General features: G+C 45.3%; 1 protein-coding gene across 1 annotated transcript in view; it reads left to right on the top strand.

Annotated features, from left to right (window-relative positions):
- The window catches only part of LOC144175243 (cell adhesion molecule Dscam1-like), a 328,801-nt gene that overhangs the window by 228,516 nt on the left and 78,334 nt on the right, over positions 1-21,951 (top strand). Inside the window, exon 3 of the mRNA XM_077704344.1 lies at positions 18,758-18,919. Within this exon, the coding sequence (XP_077560470.1) occupies positions 18,758-18,919 (162 nt within the window). The remainder of the gene's footprint in view (positions 1-18,757; positions 18,920-21,951) is intronic.

Below are 21,951 nucleotides of genomic sequence, written 5' to 3'. Positions count from 1 at the left end.
GGTTGGACTCAGTGAAAAAACAGAGAGTAAAATTGCATGACAGAGAATTCAAATAGGGCAGAAGCAGAAACTGTACAAGTCGTTGTAGCATGAAGCATACACATTTAGAAGGGTGCTGGGGAAGCATGAACACTGATATGGAAAGTTAAGACAAAGCACCATCAGCGTCACACCGATCGGGGTTAGGTGCCTATCTGCTTCACTTAGCCGGGACACCGGCGGAGATAGGAAAGAGTGCTTTACCTGAGAAGTTTGTCTGCTATGGGCATAAGCTAAGGTAGTGCGGCAGCAGCATTGCAGAGCGAAGACTGGTAATGGAGGGTTGAGCCGCAGTCGTCGGGCAAGTGCGCGTTTGGTGTCGCAGTTGCCCTTTCGCGTTGCCAAAAACTGCTGTAAATTTTGCAGCGATATTCCCAAGGAGGGTAGTGGCTTGGAATGATTAGCAGCGGTGTGATCTGCGGCAGAACCTGCTAAATTACATAACTGCAATAAGGTACGCTGTTGGACTACTTGGTCGATCATACCGTACTTAAGGGATGTATAGCGCAACGAAAAGACGAAGGACAGAAAAGGTGTCTTTGTGCATCCTTTCGGTCCTTCGTCTTTTCGTTGCGCTATACATCACTCAAGTACCTCACTGTGGCTATTTGCCTAAAGAGAAATACCTTGCGGCATGGAATAGCCACGACGGATCGCTGCGGAAACAGCGCACGTTTTGCACTGTAGAGGGTGCTTCGCTGCAAGTGTACGCCTAATGTGAGAAAGCCACCTTTAGGAAGAAAAAAAGGGCGTGACTGAATCGGGGCTGTGGAGTGTAAGATGCTTCACTCAGATCACGTGTGCGGTTAAGTAAGGTTGCTTTTAAGAGTCGGCCCTTGCCGACCTGTTAATGAATCCTGCGCAATGTCCTTAAGAGCATATCAAGAGCCAAAACTACAAAAAATGCTGGGCAGCTATTCTTTTGGCGTCACTTCTTTGAAGCCGCGCTCATCTCCTGCGAGACCAGATGATACCCTTGCAGCAAAGTCGAAGATAATTCCAAAGTGTGCTCTTATGGGACGGAATCACTAAAGCGTTCAAGTAATTCAAGAGAGAAGGTTGTAAACTCCATAGCGCCGACAGTAGCGCCTATCCTTTTCATGTGATGCGTTTCTTCGCCTGAAGTTAACGTACGCATTTAGCTTAAAATAAAATATACCGCAGTTGGACGAAACAAAGAAAATGTATCCAGCAGACGGGCGAATACTCATTCTATTCATTATCAACTACTTTATTTATAAAACTACGTCACATATGAGCCAGTAAAGCCTAGGCGTGCCTGCGCACACAGCAACCAGGCTAACAAACCCGGCCACATGTTATGAAATTGTTCGCGGTGCAATAGCCTGAACCCAATAGCCTTAGCCGCGAGTAAAAGAACACGTGCAAACCATGAATTTGCCTCGATTGTGCTTCGCATCCTGTAATCAACCTTCGGGGAGATCTATTTTTGCCTTTTTCCCACAGTTGCCCATTTGCTTCGGAATTTGGTTGTATACGTATCTTCTCGTTTCAATGCTCTGAAAAGACTGCAATGCCTGAAATACTTTTGGAATTAGAGGATGCAAGTGTAAACGTTATACCGCCAGCATAGCCTGCAACAGGAGCCTTGCTCTTCCAACTCCATGAAAAAAGTGTTTCATGTGCACTGCAGGAAATTTCGCCTTGTTTTGAACTGTAGTCGTTGTGATGTTTTCGTAGTTATGCTACTTCATCTCTTTGTCCCTCCCTTTATTTTCTTGGACACATGAAGGCCGAGACATTGTTCTTTCTCGAAAACAATTTTGTTTTTTCTGAATTCTGCTGCTTCATTCACTCGCACACGAAGAGAAAGCCAATTTAATGACCCAGTCCTGTAGCCCCATTCCTTTAGATGGTGATTTATCAGGCAAGCCTCCAGGGGATACTGTGGTACCAACGAAACGAAAATTTAATTTTGAATTTCTATATAGCTTCGGAACCTGGAAATTATATGTAACGTTTAAAACACCGAGTTTCTCTTGGCAAAGCAATTTAAGACATTGTGCACTGAATATAAACTTGACGAAGAGCAAATAGGATTTCAATTACGTGCGCTTCTTTCAAAGTCCAACTGATCTAAGATTCGGTAGGATGGCCACATCCCGGCTTCGGGGTCACAACGTCTAATGCGCCCCGTGCCATAATTAATGCATTGGGATTTCGGTCGTCTGGGAGAGCTGTCTAGCTACTTAGCAGGCCACAATTAACGACGTGGAACTGCACCAGCGTTTCGTCGAAGCGAACATGTGCTTCTTCTAATTAATTTCACTTCTTAGTGGGCTTGTTCCTAAGTAGCCAATGTCAAATAAAGGCACCATTATTTTACTATTATGTTAGCCCAAATAGCATTGGCAGGCCTGGGTGGGGGAGGGGCACCAGTGTGCTCGTTTGTTTAAGGGTGCGCAAGTTGAAAAGGAAATGATTCTAGATTATCACAGACGCAGAATCAGTGCCACTACAAAAGATTTGGTTCACTGCTTTGAAAGGCATTTATATGTTTATTTACTGTGATTGATTGATTGATTGATTGATTGATTGATTGATTGATTGATTGATTGATTGATTTCGACTAATGAAGGGGAGATGGATGGATGGATGTATGGATGGAAGGAAGGAAGGAAGGAAGAGAGAGAAAAACAGATAGTGATATTAGTGTCTGCTAAGAAAAGAGCATGAAGGGGGCACGAGGGAAACGTACAAGAAATGTAGATGGCGGGAACCTGTGGTAATAAAATCTAATGTAGGCTTTTGGTGAGCCATCCTTTGTGTAGGTGTCGACATCTCGATGTCGTGGTGGTCAGACGCTTTTATGTGAAGGGTTTTTCTCGCGCGCTTTCTCGTCATTTCTTCTCGCTTTCGCTTGATATTTCATTTTCACGAGACAATTGTTTTTTTTTTTTCGAACTGCGATGTATGTCCACGGAGAAGGGATTGGCCGCACTACTGGTGTCATGGAGGAGTCCATCGTCAAGTGAACAAGACTTATAAATTGCGCCAAGAACAGGAACTTGCTGCTTGTTTCTCATAGATTCCGGCTAGCAATATTGTTGCATGCTGCGTAAATATTAAAACCTGTAGCCTTGTTTGGCTGCTCGCCCCGCTCATTTGTGACGGCTGTGGCGCACGGGTTGTTTCCCGCTGGAGGAAGTTCTTACAAAGTAGCCGAACTAGAGGCTGAAAGTTCAAGCACCTCTTCAATAAACAGCATCAAAAGAACGCTCTCTTCCCCTGGACTTCTCAGAAGCATAAACTTCTTGATCATCAATTGAGCACGCTATTCGGTGTGTCACAGGTGCAAGATGTTTTTTATATGCTAAACTTTGGACGTGGGTGTACAGTGTCATGCGCTGCTGTGGATGCTGCAGCTGTTAGGACGCACAGCAGGCTGGCAAACGATAGCATATTTTTGACCCTCCATAATTAAGTGGGCGGGGCACTGCTCATGAAATGGTGGGATATGGCAGGCAGAAAGTGCTTGATCTTGGCGCTATGTATTTCTTCTTCGCTTAGCGATAGGTTATAATTCTGTGACGAAATTTTGGAGTAAAGGATTCAAGACGAGAATAATCCGTAATTATGCAAACACAAGCATCCACGCTTGCCAATATTAGTGATGTTTAAGCCGCTTCAATTCACTCAGCGCCCAAAAGCACCGTAGAATTACATCTGAACGTATGAATTTCTCTTTTAAATGAGTAAGGCAAAATATTTAACTCCGCAGAAATTAACATTCTCTACTTTAAACACAAACACAAACACACACGCACACATGAACACGCAGGCTTTCGAACAAGAGCACGCACAGATATACACAAAGAAACATATAAGCGATTATTATTTACAGACCAGCATACCGTTTTTTGCTCTTTGCTGCTGTCGCAGACTAAAACTTGCAGCAATGTTTATCCTTTGCGCGGTACTCTTCACAGGCAGGTTGAAGAAGCTTTGCAACGGCCTTGCCGCGCCTCGCGTTGTTCCGCCCTAACTTGTCAGGCTGCAAAAAAAAAAAAAAAAAAAAAAAAAAAGAGTGCAGCGAGGCGTAACTCTCTCGCAGCTAACGCCTACCAATGCCTTTCCTGAGGTACCCCTACATCGCTTCGCGAATGTTGGCAAGATTCGCGGAAAAACCTGCCGACTCCTATGAACGTCAAATCGGCGGTCAGTTTTCTTACCCCGGCTCCACTTCCCACTGTGTCTAGGCTTCGGCGGGCTTTTTAAAAGAGTGCGCTGCGCGAAACCTGTCACAGGTAGTTTCCTGCCTCCATACACAACGCGCGTAGTACTACGCGTAGGTGGCCATCAGATAGGAAGCCAACAGGTTAGCTGTAGGGAAGGCCGTGTGCTGTAGAAAGTGATGATAAAATAGGATACAAGCGTTGCATTGTGGTTAATTCAGAAACTCTTTGTTGCACACGGGAATGTCCATAAGAGGGCTTAACAAAGGAAGCAAAAAGAGGTCGATAGGGTGAACAAGACATCAAATATGGAAGTACGTTTTCTTTTGGAGATGGTTAGATTACAAAAATCACTATAGACGTTCACTTAAGCTGGAGATTTAGGAAATGGAGCACCAATTTTGTGACAAAGTACAAGAAGACCACAAAACAGTTCAGAACATATTACCAGGGAAAAAGACAGAGATTAAAAAAGAAACAGACAAAACGATTGCTAGACTTCCACTGAAGCTGAAGAATTCAGTTTCGACTGTGCTTTCTGGTTGTTTTTTGATCCAGGTCTTCTCCCCTGGTAATATGCATTCACGCCAACGAAAACTAGTCCAACTTTCAGTCTTAATTCAAAATACTTAATGCCGCGATTCAACAGCTCAAAGCCCTCACGACAAAAGGATTAAATAAAAAATACCCGCACCTACCCCCCAATCACAACTCGCGACGCCCAACAAAGCCTACCATACAAGAACCCCAACCCGTACGACACTTTTGACGCAAACGACTGTAGAAAAAATACATGAAGGCGAGAACAAGCGCCAACCACTCAGTAAGAAACGCCATAATTTAGATAACCAAACAGCACCGAAGCAGTCTCGATACTCACTTCAGTCCTTTATGAACAGCTGAATATCATCTGCACTCGGTATAGGAACACGTCGGGAACCCAGTAGCACAGCTATTGGCACAAATGCGGAACAGGCAGCTTTACCTCGCTGAAAGGGCGAAAACGGAAAACGGCAGGTCGCACCAATAGAGGCGTGGACTAAGGATCGCGCCCACTAACCAGCTGGATATCTATTCGATAAAGTTTCCAACTCCTTCTAATGTCGTCGCCCAAGGAGGAAACGTTTGCCGAGTTCACTGCCAAACGTATTCGGGGCAGTAAGCGGATGTTTGACCGAATGGCCAGGGATGGCGTATATTTGACACTGATCTGTTCTGAAGACCATCCATCGTTTTGCGTGCAGCTGCGTTAGACATTCGAATAAAGTAGAAATAGCCATCTTGGGTAGTCATGGCATAACTTTTTGTCGTGCGCGGAGTCATTGTGGAATCCTCAGTGAAACTGCGGAATTTTTAGTGGTAACCCCATGGACAAAGCTGCCTATTCTGTCCGGGAAGGAGCTATTGATGTCTCTATTACACTGCTAAAAATATTCTAGTTGCCACATGGTTCTCACTGTACTCATTCTCATGTGGGATTACCATGTGGAGCGTGAAAAAGCCTACGTTTTTGAGCCTATAGCTTGCATGCCTAGACGCTCAGAAGTGTTGTTACCATGCTCCAGTACTAGCACCACCAGCAGTAATTTGCTGTGTCGTCCGAACTTATGGCTCTCATTTACTCACAGTATAAACGTATTATTGATGAAGCAGATACCTCAAGTATAATGTTCAGTCGAGAATTGCTGCTTTTATTAACTTCTTTGGTACTAACTAAAGACACCTTACTAGTATCTCTATTAGCTGTTGCAAGCTAAGGAGGAGTTCGGCATGGGATTGGTTGCTTTCACCTCCAATTTATTAAAATTCAATCCAACAAATTCGTTAATTCTGAGTAAAATGTTCATTGAGCGCGTTTTTCTTATTCTTGACAACAAAGACTAATTTTTTTTCCTGCAGCAAAACTTTGCCAAATATGTTTGGTACTACAAAAAAGAATTAATCCAGGAAGACGGAAAGATTATACTCGAGTACAACTTAAAAACGCCAACAGTAGTTGCCTCTGTTCTTCATCAACGCAGCTGGATGTTACAACGCGCGGCGCAAGTAGGGCGTTACTGGGAATATTTTGAACATAGCACGAGCCAATTCCGTGATTTTTTTATTATATACTTATAAACTACCGCTTATAAACTACTCATTGCTTATAAACTACTGCAGAGACAACATATTACGCGATAAAAGCTGCATATCACGCATTCAGAGCTGCAATCTCCTTTCAAAACGCTCGCACCCGTTGACATCTGGCTCCGTCACTTAGGCGGAATGATACCATATATCAGCTATTGCCGTTCTTATTAACTTCTTCCCTAGTCTAGTAAGACCCTGCGTGCACCAATGGCTTGAGGGGGCCAGATGGTGGTGCTTCAAACGGCGTTTGAGTGCCTTTAGTTTTGAAACAAGAGCATTTGTCGTCTGCTTAACTTCAATCCGGGGTCGCTGCGCATGTATTTTTTTTTTCAGCTCAGTCATAAGTTCCATGTTTTTTCGCAGTTGTGAAAGCCTTCTTGTGCCATAACGGTTCCAATCGAGCAAATACTCCTAGCTACGCCGTGGGCCTGGTTGTTCTTCTGTGCTCCCCTAAATATCCCGTGGTAGTACCGCTTGTTTAACTACCTCCGTAGCGACGTTATAATCCCGAAAATTCCCTGTCACCAACATATGCGTTTTTAAGAATACGTGACCCGAGGTTGTTCTTGTATCCGTTTATTTTAGACAATTCAATACAAACTGTCTTAGATGGCATGGCTAAAGGCAAACAAAAATGCCTGACGCGTCCCTGCCACCCGTAAAAACCAGGAAACAGCAGAATTACAATGAACAACAACAAACTACAGCAAGAAGAAAACAAAAATCAACAAACAAATAGAGTTACATACGTTCGCCAAAATAAATTTAGAAAGCTGCACGCTGGCGCAGTCATACCAGAACAAAAATGTGGACACACATCTGATATTGGAACCAAAAAAACAAGAAACTAAAAATCTTCAGGGTTAGGACATCAGGGTGCTGATTGAGGAGGTGAGCGATCTGCCATTTTAACTTTGATCACCATAGCCTGTTCGAGGACGGCACTTTTCTACCAAGGACGTTCTCAGTTCATACGGGCTTCTATGAACATGGTAATTCAATTCAAGCAATATTTGATCAGAATTAGACTGGCGCAGTACAATTTTCTGGGGTGTAAAGTTGTCGTACTGGTAATATTTCATATTTCTTAAAATATGCTGTACAGCTTTCAGAATACTTTAGGATTGCAATAGCTCGAATGGCTCGTTTTTGAAGTATCGTAAGGTTGTTTACGTTGGTTTTCGTTGTGGTAGACCATACTACAAAGCAATAACTTTACCGCGAATGAAAAAACGCGTAATAAACTTGACGTTTTACACTCATAGGCAGGTAGTATCTCTCAGCCGGTTAAGTGCACCCACAGCTCGCCATGAAACGTTTTCATGAAATGTTAGGTCGCTGAGTAAAAAAATTCTTTCCCATTTTTGCTTGTCCTCTGCCACCATATATTTATTTTTGTTATGGGATCAACTTCTTTAATTTAGAAGGCGACCTGAAACAAAACCAAGGCATTAACATGTATTTTAATGAAAGATCATGGGTAATTCTGTATTGCCAGATTTTAGAGCGGCATCGTATCGCGTAGGCACTCTCCTGTGCACGTGTGATCGAAAACCCGCAAATAATTCTGCTCACTTGCATGGACCTAATTTAAGAATTTGAAACTGTTGAAGCCGAGAGGGTGGGTAATATAAAGCAAACTGAAATAAGACACCAAACTCTCCCTGCAAGGGTATCTCGGTTCCCATTTATCGTTTTCATTTTTTTTTGCATCTCTTTCACTGCTAAGAGGGTTGAAAAACCGCTTTTCATAGCAACGGGCGATAGGGTATCAGTATTCAGAGTTCAAAAGCCACCTCTGAGTGTCCCAAGCTTTGTAATTCACCTATATTCTTGTTGGGGTGAGACAGCTATGGTGTGTGTTTCATATAATCACACACGCCTCTACCTGTTAAGTATAAGCTATACATGAGCGCACGACCGCAATGGACTTATGCTCGCGTAAAACATATGCCTGAAGCACCATAATGCCCGATTTCTTTTGCATTTATTTATGCTTACATTTACACATGCCTTACGTTCAAGCCTAACGTTATTTTTAACGACCCGGCACTTACATCGTTTCAGTCTTTGGAAGAGGCCATTTACTCCATAGTTTTGTATTTTCCCCTCATGATTAGGTTTGCCATAAAGTAAAACTATTACAGGATCTACGCACGAAAATTGACTCATATGAGCCGGTAGATAATTTCAGGCGACAGTACACCACCATTTTCTTAATTACAGCTTCTGTTTTTGTTTGCTTCTGAAAAATTTCTGGCGATTTTTATTAGTGGGAAAACGAACAAAATGGCGTCACAGTTTTGTAGGACCAACACTTTTCCGCAAAAAAAAAAAAAAAGAGCCACAACGCGTGATCATGTTTAGAGGTCCTGGCGAACTACAAATGTGTTCATTACAAATTTATTCATTGAGCAACACGCGACGCTTTTCAAATCGTCCCGCCAAGGATAATCGTTTTAGCGCACTCCAGGGTATTTTTCGGTATTTTCTGACGTGCCGTAGGGTATCGCAGGCCAAACACATCCTGGCTGACCAAGAAGTGACGTTCTTCACAATGTGTTCCCGCGTGCAATACAGTCGTTACGTATGCTGCTGTCAACAGAATTCCGTGTAGCGTTATGTTCTCCTAATTTGTTAATGGCGTCGCTGTTGTAGTCTTTCCGAAACCATCAACCGCTTCATGAGATAACGTTGGGCTCAAGAATATGGGGCAAGAAAATTTTTAACAAAAAGGAAAAGAAAACCCTGCAGGTGCTTTCCCGCATATGACGCGCATTAGAAGACGCAAACTAAATCACGGGCGTCCTAAAATGGCAGATATTTCACGAAAGATAACTCAGCAGCAGGAACTTGCGCTTCAATATCAACTTGGGTAAACGTGTAAGGAGGTGAACTAACTAAGCAAGGGTGGTGGACTTTAAATCTGTAAGCCATATCACGGAGGTTGATTTTCCATGCCTTGGACCTCCCCGTTTTCTTCCCCGCATACCCCTTGGCATTCTGTCAAAGGGTTTCCGCTCTCTTGGACCCTTCCGGCGCATGACGCGCCCAGCACAAAGCGACCATGTGGGCACACCGTGCCAAGAATTACCGCCAAAACACGCGCGCTAGGGAGCAAACAATGGTACAGGCCAACGGGAGAGAGAGAAATCAGGCGGCCTTTTATGTGCGCGCCGCCACGCAACAACGAGACGTGCCTCTGGGGACAACACATATGTTTGTGTGCGCCTGCAGGCGGAGCAGCTGCGCGTATCGGACTCGAAGCGGCCGGCGCGCGCATTTTTATCGGAACTTCGCCAGGCGTCCGCAGCGATCAGCGGAGCCCGGGAGCGGTAACGGGCGATAGAGTGGAAGTGCGTCGCATCGCTCGGACATCCGCTGGTATTGCGCACGCATGGCGGCGGTGGGGAAGTTCGAATCGCTAGACTGGTTTCTGCTCGTTTATGTCAGCACGCTTGTCTCGCTGGGGAAGAGAGTTCGTTGACACCACCGCGTTGCGATGATTTGTTTGCAGTCAAACACACATAACGGAATCGGATGGCTCCGTTGTTGCGTGACTAATCAGTTCGGCCGTACATTACTTCTTCGCTGAAAACAGATGTGCCGGGGCTGATTGAGCACGCGTTGACTTGAAACGGTTAGGGTTAACTAGTGTACGCGTACAAAAACACCCCAATAGAGATTATTCTTGAGCTGTCGCGATCTATTGAAATTTGAATTGTGCACGCCGAAGCTGTATTCTGGTGATGAGGCGCTCTACAGTGGACGGTTAGTAATTAGTTGGACAAACTCGGAATTTCTAGCGTATGGTGAGGTCTCCCGGCAATATATACATAAAAAATGAGCCACCGAGGTCAGAAATCTAACTTGCGGCCGTGGGCTCGTCGGGGCAGGGTCTTAGTCACAGCGCCACCGCGGCGGAGGCCTCCCCAATGCCCTGCTTGTTTCCACTTCATCTGCTGACTGACGCTCCGGTTCCTTTAAGTGCCACAAGAGCTAAACCAGACCTAAAGGGCGAAGCATGCTTGTCTTAGCTTCCTTTTATAACACGATCGCTAGAGTGGATCAAACTTTGGGTGTTTCGCAGGAACCATATCCTAATGTACTTTCATGGGAACCTGCCACCGGAGCTGATTCCACTCCCTTCTGGATGCCCCCACGCCTAAATAAAATAGGCGAGCTCTAGCAAGATGTAAAGAAGGGAATACATGACATTTGTTCGAGTGCACATAAAGGCAACGGCAAACAGAGCAAAGTCGAGATTTCGGCGCTCGTTAAAGGTCCTTAGGTGGTCAAAATTAATCCGGAGCCCTCCACTGCGGCGCGCCTCATCGCCTGTGAGGCATCGGCGCGTTAAACCCATCAATCAATCAATCAATCAATCAATCAATCAATCAATCAATCAATCAATCAATCAATCAATCAATCAATCAATCAATCAATCAATAAATCAATCAATCAATCAATCAATCAATCAATCAATCAATCAATCAATCAATCAATCAATGAAACAGAACATAGTTCGTCTAAACTACGTAGTGCAGGAAACGTCTCTTTAAATTGTTTGCCCTCTATGTAGCAAAAGTGATAAAACTGTGATGGCGGCACCGATGATGTGCCAGCCGCCATTATAAGGTTATGCGTAGTAATAAGGGCAAAGATTCTAGCAGCCTAATTGAGTTTGCAGGAAGCAGGCTCGGTTGCAGCGGATGCATCTTCAAACTCGGAGGAGCGGTTAAGACGAGCGACCGCCCAGCTGTTCTGTCGCGTTCGATCTCCGTGAGAGGAGATGCTTCCTGCTTCCTACAAGTTAGCTGTTCGCCTCCTCTATTCGGGGCTTCCCTGCAGTGATTGTGGCGACTTAATTTTTCCCGTCGAAGAGGTGCAAGTAAAAACTCTGAGCGCAGTGTACTCATATTTACATTACCTCGCAAAACAGAAACGCCAAGCCTTTAGGGGAGATTTCCTTAGCTCCGTTAAAATTTATTCGCAATGCCGTCACGATTAGGAAGGTATGCTGCTTCCTGAATCGCCTTAGTTAGAGTGCGCCGTCTCAGGCCGCCATTCAATTGCCCTTAACAATTTTCTTCTTTGCACACATTTCGCTTTGCAGATACATGCCAGGAACTACTGCGACCCCAGCTGGATTCCACGTACTGATCCCATTCTACTGTTCCCGCAAACATTTGCTGAGAATGAATTAAATAGACATATTTGTTTTTAACTGTGCTACAGTAAGTTAGCTAAGTTTGTCACGTGCTTCCTAACCTGTAATAATTGTCAATGAGCCATTAAAACAATTTAGAAAGCCTTCGTAATGATAATAAAAACCTCGATCCGCTCCAGCAAACGAGCACAAATAAAAGAAGCAATACGCATTGTTTGGAGCGCGCCGAAGTAAGTTGATTGTTTATTTTAAAACGAACAATTGTTTTTCGAGTGCTTGCAAAAGTGAAAGCAAGAACAGCAACATAAGTTCATACGCACCTTCGTATAACGACAAAGATGGTAGAAACGCGACCCTTTCTTCTAAAGCAACCTGAGTCAAAGCAAAGTCCAGAAGCGCAACGCTCGAAGTCCAATTCCTCAATAATGAAAGTGCTAACTGCCAACGATGACAGTCCAAACCGCCAATGAGCAAAGTCACTCGCAAGAAAAGCGGGACGCGTGTCCGCGTTCACGTTTATTCGAATTCAAATATTCGAACGAGTTTTTTTTTTTTTTTAATATAGATGGTTAGGTTAAAGGCCGTGTCGGAATGGCGTATTCACATAGACGTTGGCGTCATCAAGCGAGGGACCCAGGCTCAATTCCGACCACGGGAAACGTTTTTTTTTGTTTCTAGGCGCTTTATGTGCCTTCCTGGAAACCCATCATCACCATGGGCCCTCCCTTTGTGTAAAGGCGGCTTTCCTGCAGTGCGTTTTTATTACGGTGTTGAAAAATTAAGCTTCGCTTTAAAAAAGAGATACCCAGACCCAAGCAAAGTACGAGTCCAGGAAATAACAAAAAAAGGAAGTTTCTCTTAGTCGCAAGCAGCCGTTCCCTAAGAGCACCGTGAGACGGCAGCGACAGTACGCTACAGAAGCCCGAACCCATTACAGTGAATGCTAATTATTCATTTCTCTTCGTTGGCCGCTGAAACGCAGCTGGGAAGCTCACATCTGTCTCGATGTTTCGAGTGCTCGTAGCTGATATTGTGTGAACAAGCCTGCAAAGTTTACAACCAAGTTTAAACGATCGAATCGGCTAATAAATGAACGCGCGCACCACTCCAAGGAAGAAGCAGCTCATCACCGCAGAGTTTTGACAACCTCCCTCGCCGTTCTTAATCGTTTTCCATCCACATCCGGGCTACGCGTTGCGCGACCCTACTCTTCTCTGCACCGAGTAGCGACCTAGCCTACGACGCTGTGGCAGCGATGATTGATTGCGACTTGGTGTCCCGATGAAGTTCGCAGTTATCTGTCTTCTCTCCTGCACTTGTTTCCTTTACTGTAGCTGGTAACGGTCCGGCGGGCCACTGTTTCTATAGCGTCCTCAAAGAGCGCTCAGCGTTACGGCACAAGCATGAGAAAGTAATATAGAGTTTTCTTTGAGGTGATCCTTCTTTTTCTTGTGTGTTTTTTTTGTGCGTGTGTATTATGTATATCGGGGTGATTACGCGTTCTTTGAACCGTGTACTGAAAACCGAGCTTGCTGACTACACAGGCCAAATTAGTCTCGATGTGCCCTTCACTACACAGTCGCGAACCTTCTTGAAACATCAACAACAGCAGCCGCGGCCGAAAGATGTCACATGTCCTGAGCAGGTAATGAATCATGGCAGCGTGCGAGACGGGACAAATTGCTTCTTCGTTTATAGGCAGAAGCTGCTGCTTTTTTTGGGAGTTCACGGAATACAAAAATTAAAAAATAAAATGCATATTTATATATTTCCACAAACACAATGAATTCAGGTTGAAGAAATAAATACGCAGAAAAATGCACCTGTGAAATATACTGTGGAGCGGCTGCTTTTGAATGCAATAAATACGTTTGCTTGTTCGAAACACAGCCCTTAGCTGAAGGTTTACGTTGCGATTCCTCGACCTGTTCAAACCCTAAGTGGGAAGGCTGCCATGAAGGCTTATCCAGAAAAAAAATGAATAAAATCATCCTGATCGGTGTAACTGCGGAGATGAAACTGCGGGGATGAAATGAAAAGGTATGGCTTGGTACAACAGCGAATATTCATGTATTTTTAAAAATGTTTTGCTTTTCTATGCCCACACAGAAATTTTTGCCGTGTCCATGCTCCGAATAACCCTTGTTACGGCGCGCCTTATAGGTCAGAGATGTGGGCCCACTAAAGTCAGATTTAAATATGTGCGTGTCTTTACGTCAACGTATACGTGTATTTCTGAATCGCGGCATACCTGGAAAGACTGCAACATAATTTTAGTTGTCGTGTAGACTTCGCACTCTTCTGCGAAGCTTTCCTACCGCATCGCAAGCTCCTCGTGGACATTCACCGTGCAGTTCGCAGTCCAGGTACTTCTTCAAAGCCTTCGGCTGTGGGCGTTCGTGGCAGTACTTTCACCATTGCAAAGAACACGCCATGTAGGAGTTATTAATCTGCTCTTTTTGTAGGTTCTAGCGAACTTCCAATACAATCATTGTAAACAAAGAGCCATTCATTTCTCTAGTCTAACGCAGCCATTAGAAGTACTCTGTCTTGGGAAGATTGGGTTTCTTTAACGACGGGGCAAAATATTTGAATGTACGTCGACGAATGATGCAGACATATTAACATCAACCAAATATCCTTGCGCCCGTCGCATTCTTCTGTTAGCCGCGTTTTTTTTGTATTTTCTGCAGGCCAAAAAGATGGTATTCAAATACACTACTCGCAAGAGCTTTATTTTCTAAAGGGATTGACCGAATAGACTAACGCTGTACTTCAAAGGCGCACCTTTTTTAATATTTTTATATATAACGTCATCTCCCCGTCCTGTCACGTAAAAAAGGGACAACAAAATAGGTACTTTCCCTTCAAGTTACAATAGAGAAATGCATTTGATCCATTTCGTACTCCGAAGACTTCGTTTTTGCAACCTATGTGTGCTTAACGGAATGAGATTTCTTCATTTTGCACTGTTCAAACAGTAAGACGTGAGTATACGTTGTACTGCCGGTGTTTCGCACCGTCCAGTACACGCATAATAACGTAAAGAAAAGCGCTGTCCCAAACCTTCAATGTAAATGCCCAAACACACTCTAGTATCGACAAAAATATATGCCGAAGTTCTGCGTACATTTAATGGAGTCTGGGGTAAGGACGACGCCTTCTCTCTCAGATGCACACACCCGTATTATTGAATGACGGTTATATCTTTAATCACAATGGAATTTTGTGGGATGAAGGGAGAGACGCGGATATTGTGATCCGATCAGCAAATATTTCGTACTTTGCACCGTCATTTGCTACTATTGATTTGGTCCTTGCAAACATTATGCAGAGATATCAATAAACTCTGTTGTTGTTGTTTTTTTTTTTCATCGTTTTCTTTTCTCCTCCTTCTCAAGGATGTTGGGAGTTGAGAAGCTGAAATAGAAATATTTGTTGAGGTAGAAAACGCGGTGGTTAGTTTTTCGCAGGATCATAATTATCCTGGCTCGCGAAGAGCTCCTAATCAAAAACGAGACCAAGACGAAAAGACGGGTTGCCTTGCGAATATCCTTTCCCACCGACCTAAGGTACTGTATGAATGAATAAAACTTTACTACTGAGTTAGCGGGCTTTGTGGCCTCGTTGGGGAAGAGGGCAGAAGGAAAGGGGAGCTGGATGGCCGTCACACCCATCCGCCCAGGTCTGTCTCGCGCATTAACTCCCGCAAAATACTTCGAATTTCATAAAGTACCAAACACATATACTAATACTGACTATATTTTTCAACAATATCGTTTGTTTCCATGAATAGCGTGCATTGTTGGGCACATGTTTATCGGTTACATCTACTCCAGGGCTTCAGTGCCTCCATTAGAGCTCGGCAACCCTTCAGGAAGCCGTAAGCGTCGCAACCGGCCGCCCAAGCCTGCGAGAATGGCCAATGGCCACGTGCTTGAGTAGCGCGGCGGGAATTGTTATTCTGGACGCGCGTTTCCGGCCTCGAAGAAGCAGAACGCGACGGCCGCGTGGCTGGCGGGGAACGCTGGAACGCTGGTGAAGCATGCGTCTGTTGTTGCCGCTTCAGACATGACTCGCCTGTGTGCCCTAAAGCTTGTATCGATGCCCAACCCCTTTTCTCTATTTATTATTCCCACAGGCCGACGTTCATGGTGCTTTTAACCTAACTGCACACCGGTCTTCAAAGCGTGCGTACGCGCATACGAAACTTGTTCCCTTCCCCAGGAGAATTGGTTCAATAACGACGTCGCACGCTAACCACAGACTCCCTCGTCGCTTTTGTCCCGTTAGGATGCTCACGCCATCTGCGCGTTAGGTCGAATTCTCGTGGGCTACTTGTTAGAGCTCGTAGTTCCCTTCCAACGAGACGTGTTCTCTTCCAACGAGGCCCCGAAAAAAAATCATGCACCACTCCATCTGATGACGGCGATAGTTGAACACAAAACTTTCTCGTGACGGATTCTTTGGTTGCCGTCTGAGTTTGGACTGAGTTCCTCAAAGATTAAGCGATCTGCTGGCGTTTAAGTGATGCGGCAGCCTCCGCTCTGCTTCCGTGGTGAAGATACTAAAGCTAATAGAAGGGCATTCCGCGCATTGCAACCGCCATCGTTGCGGCATTTGCTGCGTTTAATTAAGGGCCACCACCTCTTTCGTCGTTTTGATACTGCATTAAGTAGGGTAGGGCTTACACGTATGGCATTTAGTTTCGCATATAGAATATGTGGCGAATAAGTTATAAAGAATATGCCTCGTATACATCGTGTTCGAATGCAAAAAAGGCGCAGCGTTCCTCCTCTTTAATAGGATAGTTTTAGAATCAGGCCTCATCTTATTATGTCTGTCCATTTATTCCAACGTAATAGAAGGCGTACCTCCCTCTCCGATTACCTTTCCGCAGCAGCTCTAAGAAATTTCCGCTCGGCGATGAATGCTATCGCTTTCGCGACAGCCAGTATTACGAAGACGTACAGTCTGTCTCATTCATTTTCTACTGTCAAGCTCGCCATTTTGGACATTCGGCGCCCGGAATGGTAAAATAAACTTACCCCTTCGTTAAATTTTCCAGATACGGGAATTGAACCGCGGAGAATTACAAGTATTCTGAACTGACTCTAAGTATTGTTGCGTGCGCGACCGCCGCTACAAAACTTAGGTGGAAATAAGAACTCTCTTTTCCAAAAAGGAAAGCACCGTATTGATCGCCAATATTCAGACATGTAACGCAATTGTGCCGCATCTAAAAGTGCGTCACCCCCCCCTTCATGCCTAAGCGCTGCGGTGATCCGCAATGCTAAAACCCCGGATTGTTCAAAACGCAGGTAATGAAGCGCTCATGTTAGAAAAGCTCGAGCCGTCGTCTCTTTTATACGGAGCTTACTTAAGAAAATTATACGTTCGTGCTCCTATACAAATGAACTGGTTGTTGCTTGTCATCAGTACACCGGGGAAGATTCTTTAATCACGCATGAAATGCACGCGCTTGGAGATGGCGAACATGAAAATCAACAAAAGTTGCTTCCTATTTTACATTTTCTGCCGTCTTGTTCGTCGTTTCGGCGAATTTTTTCGATTAACAAGGCGTGCCTGTGAGTGCGCTTATAAGGACTAAGATGAACCAGGTATGATTCCTGCCAAAATCTTACAGGAGTTGAAATCGCGTGCTAGCATTCTCTTTCAACTGAGTGGATCGTGCCGTGCGTGCAAGAGCGGGGCGGCGTCCCCTCGGGTCAGTTTGTTAAGGCCTTCTTTCCCTTTCAACTCCTGCTAGTGTATTACGGGGTACCCTTCGATTTTAAGCATATTTTCGTGCAGCATTCCTGGCAAGAGTTCGTTAATGAAGTCAATTCAGAAAGTTTGTAAAGCCAACCTCCCTTGTTGCGTCGAAAACAAGGAAATTCGATGTTTTGCGCTAGACTCAGTGCGGCACACAACTGCGTATTGATACTTACATTTCGGGGTAAACATTCCTTTTTGAGCGGTCTCATCACTCCGCGGGAATAATATTCTGGGATGGAACAAAACTTACAAATGTTATCGACTGCTCGCCGAAATTTTCTGCTCAATAAATGTTCCAAAACTTCTCGTATTCGTCTTGATCGCGTGCTGCGCAAGTGGTCTGGCTGAACATGCTTGAAAGGAACTTGGCGCACATTTTATATTCTTGCTTTCAAAGTGCGCCTAGCTGCTTGGACCAACACTCAACAACAAATAAGTTCGAATTTCCGAGCTCTAATGGAGGCAGTAAAGCACTGGAGTAGATGTAAACAATGAACATGCGCTGAACACGGCATGCTATTTACTGAAAGCAAACGATATTATTAAGAAATATAGTCAGTATTAGTATATGTGCCTGATAATATATATAATTCTAATTATTTTGTGGGAGTTCGTCCGCGATAAAGACCCGAGCGGATGATTTGGACAGCCATCCCACTCCCCTTTCCGTATTTGTTCTCCCTCCCTCCCTCCCTCTCTCTCTCTCTCTATATATATATATATATATATAGCGAATCAGAATAGGAAATGAGGGGATCGTTGAAATACGACAGAAAGAATGGTTGGCAGTCAAGAAAACCTCGGAAAGCAAAGGGGACTGCCAACCATTATTTCTGTCTTATATACACACACACACACAGATATATATATATATATATATATATATATATATATATATATATATATATATATATATATATATATATATATATATATAGCAGAGAAGGAATTCTTGGCTACTGTTTAAATATTCAAAAACTTGGGTGCGACCACTTGGAAAACACTAACAACAAAGACTTTATTTCGACAGTTTCGACCAGTGGCCTGGTCTGCTTCAGGGAAAATTAGAAAACTGCTTGTAATTTTCCCTGAAGCAGACCAGGCCACTGGTCAAAACTGTCGAAATAAAGTCTTTGTTGTTAGTGTTTTCCAATCGGTCGCACCCAAGTTTTTGAATATATATATATATATATATATATATATATATATATATATATATATATATATATATATATATATATATATATATATATATATATATATATATATATATATATATATATTCCTTCCTCTTATACCACACGCACGCTTTCCCTGTTCCTTCTCGCACACCCTGTGTTCAAGACATTATTCTCTACCTAGTCAAACTGGGCAGCATCGACTAATCGTGAGACGACTGCGAATTCTGATCTTGTTTTTCCTTCTTTCCCTCAATCCTACGCAGTTCTGAGGCGCCGCTACGATGTCAAAGTCTATGAGGAGTTCGTAATCAAGGGAAACACAGCAGTGCTGCGCTGCCATGTGCCGGAGTTCGTGCGGGAGTACGTCACGGTCACCGCCTGGCTCATCGACGAGAGTGTCAAGATCAACGCCGGATTCCATCGAGGCAGGTTACATTTGTGCCGATCACTAGCCGTGGCACGAGTCATTACGTCCGTTGCAAAATCGCTGTTTTATTGCTTAATCATTCTTTGCCGAGAGAAAGAGAGAGTGATCTTTAATGAAGTCTGGCGATGTTAGCTGGGCTAAAATGCCTAACTTGCTACGCCAGTTGATGACGTGATGAAGATGATGGCGATGATGTTCAAGAAGTTGATGCGTACAGATACGGCGAGTTATTCACAGCGACTGGTCTAGACCTGTGTGTTGCAGGTACTCTATCAGAGCTTTGGTAGCCCGTAAAGCACGTTTAGGACAAGCCAATGGTCCTAAAACGTCCTTTAGCTGCATGTCCACGGAAAGCGGCAGTCCCAAAGTCACTGCGAGGGATACTCTTTGAGCACTGAATCGAGCACATTCACAGAGCAGGTGCTGCAGGGTTTCTCGCATATCACAGTGTGGGCAGAGTGGCGACGTAGCCTGTTTTATCTTGAAGAGTTAGTTGCGCGTGTATGCGACATTCAACCGCATGCGATGTAGAATTGCTTGTACCCGCTTGGAGAGTCCTGGTGGCATTTTAAATTTTCAGTTGGGGTCTATGAAATATAACGGCGCGTAATGACGTGATACGTCATCCCAGGCTGCACGCTGCATGTGCCACGCCACGCTGGATGCAAGTATAGATGCGTCTTTCCTGGAGAATGGTATAGCTATTGCCGATCCATTATGCTTATGCGCAACGGATGCAGCAATGTCCGCCTTCACATTGCCAGTTATCCCACATTGGGCTGGAATCCACTGAAGTGCAATGTGATGGTGCGCTTGGAGAGCTTGGAGATGTAAAGTGTGTATGTCACACACAAGCTGGTCTTTTGGAAAAGATGCTAGACATTGAAGGGCAGCCCTTGAGTCTGTGAAGATGGCCCACTCTCGAGCGGGTTGCTTGACGATATCAAAGAAAGCCACCCTCAGAGCTGCAAGTTCGGTAGCCGTAGTTGACGTTCTGTGGCTGAGCATGACACGGATGGTAGTACGGGATGACGGTATTCACACCGCGATAGTGGATGATGTTGACGACACCGACTCATCAGTGTGCACATGGGTGTGGTCTCTGTATATCCGCGACATGTAGTCCAGGGAGAGGAACTTTAGTGCGGGAGCCGGAATATACTCTTTCCTAGTGATACCGGGCACAGTAGTCGTGACTGGTATGGGCAGGAACATCCAGGGCGGGTGCTCAGGAGGAGAAGGCTCTTGATACACCTTCGGCAGAAATTTACGCACTTCTTTGGCCCAGCTTGTCGCTAGAGGATGGCCCCGCTGTCTTGCCACAATCCGCAGACGCGCACGAAGCAACTCCTGCGTGCTTAGAGCGAGTGGTGAGAGCTGCCTGCATTCTGTCAGCGTTCCGATGGTAGAGGTTGTCTTTGGAACGCCAATGCAGACCCGCAGGACTTGTGCTTGCACGCTCTCTAGCGCTTTGACAGTTCCTTTTGATAGAGGGGCCAAAGCAGGGATGCTGTAACTCATCAGGCCAACGCAAAGCGCTTTGTATACCCGTAGAAGAGAATTGACTGAACAACCACCAGTGTTGGTGGAGAGCATGCGGAATATGCGGGCGAAGGAAGTAATCTTGTCCTTGAGGTGGCGAACATGTGGCGACCAGGTGAGATTACTCTCAAATGTCACTCCCAAGACCTTGTGGGTCGGGACGTATGGAATTGCAGTCCCTCCAACAGTGAGGCCGTAGTGCGTAAGGTCACGCTTTGTGAAGGCTATTGCAACACACTTATTCCCTGAAATCACTAATCCTCTTGTTGCCAGAAATGCCGCAATAGAGTCAATTGACCGCTGCAGTCTTGACCGTAACACTCGCCTATTGCGGCCAGAACTCCATATGCAGATGTCATCGGCGTACAGGGAGATTTCTACCGACTTTGGCACGCATTTCTCCAGGCCAACTATGGCAATGTTGAAGAGTGTAGGGCTCAGCACCCCACCCTGGGGAACACCTCGGGTCACCTGATGTAGCGATGAGTCGCCCATGTCGGTAGACATGTACACATACCTATCGGATGGTATTCCGATAGCCATGCGTACATGCGGCCCCTGATTCCTAAAGACTTCAGCGCAGAGCGGATGGCTTCATGCTCGACGCAGTCATGCGCTGTCTTGATGTCGAGGAACACGGCAACAGCAATGTTCCGCCGACACTTTGCTTCTCTTATGCTATTTACAAGGCTGCTACGACCCTTGCGGAAACCAGACATCTGTGCCGGGTATATATTTCGGATGGTCAAATCCCAGTCCAAGCGGAGCAGCACCATCTTTTCCATCAGTTTCCCGACACAACTCAGGAGCGCTATGGGTCGGTAAGACTCGATGGCGGTTGGAACTTTACCTGGCTTTAGGACTGGGACAAGGCGAGCGTGTTTCCACCATGGCTCTAGACGACCAGTTTCCCACGAAAGATTGAAGGCATGCAGGAGGCAACTTCTTCCCTTTTCACCTAGATGCGAGATGGTTGTGTAGGTGATGTCATCCGGGCCTGGCTAGCTGTATTTCTTGACAGAAGCCAGTGCAGCGAGCAACTCTGCCTTGGAGAATGGCTCGTCCATTGGGGACACTGGGCCTGAGCATCCCTCGTTGGGGGGAGAGTGTGGCGGAAAAAGAGCTGCTGGCGCTGCAGTAATTCTCCTGCGGAAGGCGTCAGCGACTTGGAGGTCACTGGTGTTCGTGCTCAGTGAGATGGATTTGAACGGGTGCAGTTGAATTTGCGGGGTCCGCAAACTTCGGAGCAAGAGCCATATTCTGGAGAGCGGCTTCCGGGGGTCCAGCTTGGAGCAGAAGGATTCCCACTCACGCTTGGCGAGCTTAATCATATGCCTTCGAATTGCCTTCTGGGCTCGCTTGACGCACGGATATCTTCAGGCGCTTGTGTCCGGCGCGCTCGTCTTTCTGCTCTTCGACGCACTGCGCGAAGCCTCTCATACTCCGAGTCGTCGGCGGTGTATCTATGCGGAAGCCGCAGTAGTTTGC

Source organism: Haemaphysalis longicornis, unplaced genomic scaffold, assembly GCF_048455015.1.
Source record: "Haemaphysalis longicornis isolate Haplotype H1 unplaced genomic scaffold, Haemaphysalis longicornis Haplotype H1 scaffold_3, whole genome shotgun sequence".
NCBI lineage: Eukaryota > Metazoa > Arthropoda > Arachnida > Ixodida > Ixodidae > Haemaphysalis > Haemaphysalis longicornis.
The sequence above is the reverse complement of the archived record's forward strand: the minus strand, read 5'-3'. Positions and strand labels throughout refer to the sequence as shown.